At 58.8% G+C, this 1,599-nt stretch overlaps 1 protein-coding gene across 1 annotated transcript in view; it reads left to right on the top strand.

Moving 5' to 3' along the window:
* The window catches only part of IGSF9B (immunoglobulin superfamily, member 9B), a gene marked incomplete at both ends in the record, with an annotated part of 13,182 nt that overhangs the window by 6,279 nt on the left and 5,304 nt on the right, over positions 1–1,599 (top strand). Inside the window, one exon of the mRNA XM_010294487.1 lies at positions 212–328. Coding sequence (XP_010292789.1) covers positions 212–328 — 117 coding nt within the window. The remainder of the gene's footprint in view (positions 1–211; positions 329–1,599) is intronic.

Here is a 1,599-nt window from a genome sequence, read left to right as displayed (position 1 = left end):
GAGAACCTTCCCTCGGGGGGTAGAATTTGGTGCGCCGGGGAGCCTCCTTAGCACACGCCCTCCGCCGTGGCTTTCCTTGCGATGCCTGAACCTTACCCAAGCCGGTGATTCATTTGTTTTGGAAAAGGACTGGTTTTGGTGGTGGGGAGCCACTCGTGTGCGGTGGGACTTGGCGCGGGTTGACTCTCCTTGCCTTTTCCCTTGGCTGCAGGACCCCCCCTATTTCACGGTGCTACCAGGCTGGGAGTACAGACAGGAGGCAGGGAGGGAGCTGTTGATTCCTTGCGCTGCTGCCGGAGACCCCTTTCCCATCATCGCCTGGAGAAAGGTACCCGGCCTGCCAGACAAATCTGCAGTGCCTTTGGCTTTTGGTGAATATTGCAGACAGAGAAGCCACACTCTGTCCCGGTAAGAACAAACTGCAGGTACAGCTGCTTCGCTTTGGGCTGAGCCACTGCCGTCCTGTCCCGCAGGTGGGTGGGGGAAGCCCGGCTTGTGGCCACCCCGGGGCTTAATTGGCAGCATCTGCAAAGCTGAGCGCTGCCCCTGCCCCGGCCCCCCTCCTCTTCCTCGCCAGCGCTGCCCGCAGGACACCCTCCTCCTTGCCTGCCTGCAAGGTGGGCGCCGGCAGGACGCGGCAGCCCTGGCGCTGCCGGTCCTGCGGGACGGACCTCTAGGGGACGTGCCACCAGAGCGTGTCCGGGGGTCTTCTGGCTGCGTTTTGGCAAGGGGCTGGACCAGTCAGCGGCTGCTTTGCTGCCCCGTGACTTTGAAAACGCTGGGAAGAAGCTGTTTTAATGATGCTGGACTGGACATAATGATTTCAGGATGTCCCTTTCTGTAAGGCAGGGTAGGATCCAGCGTGGTGGCACAGCCTGGGAGAACCAGGGCTTGCCAGTCCTCCTCCAGTCTTCTCTTCCCACCTTCATTGCTGCTGTAGGAAAGCCACCGTGCAGTGGACCTCCTGGGCTCTTTGTTCCCCTGTCAAGATCTTCTCTCCAAGCCTGCCGTCCCCTTCTCAGGGCTCCTGAGGGCGAGCAGGGTCCCTGTGTTGCGCAGTGGGCACTGTCCTTGTGGTGAGAGATGCTGCGTCTCTTTGAGTTCCTTTCACCAGCACAAGGAGGACCATGACTTGCACAGTTTGCAAGTCACCTACCTAAAACCTGTTGGCCGTTAAGTCTTTTTTTCCGTCTTATTCCCCCCTGCATTCTTATTCAGGTTTCTTTTCAACCCCTCTTGTGTCTTCTGGTGGTCCTCCTCATGTCATAACTCTGGGCTTATCCTCCTCGACTCCGGTTAGGGCTGGCTTGGGCTGGGCTGAGTTTCCCAGTGCCAGAAGCAAGCTCCCCTGCTCCCCATCAGCCTGCCAGCACTGAGCAGTCTCTTGAAGGACTTCTGAAGACTTGGGCTTGGCACTGGTAGCCGTACGTGCTCGTCCGCTCCCCTGCTCATCCTGCATGGCATCGAACCGTGGGTCCTGGCGTTGATCGCCAGAGACCCCTGCGTGAAGAACAGCTGAGGAGGACTCAGGACAACGTGGGATTTGCACAGCTCTGGCTGATGGGCGTAGACATGAGTTGTTACAAGATCCATCTTTCC

Source organism: Phaethon lepturus, unplaced genomic scaffold (genome assembly GCF_000687285.1).
Source record: "Phaethon lepturus isolate BGI_N335 unplaced genomic scaffold, ASM68728v1 scaffold22869, whole genome shotgun sequence".
NCBI classification, from domain to species: Eukaryota; Metazoa; Chordata; class Aves; order Phaethontiformes; family Phaethontidae; genus Phaethon; species Phaethon lepturus.
The sequence above is the reverse complement of the archived record's forward strand: the minus strand, read 5'-3'. Positions and strand labels throughout refer to the sequence as shown.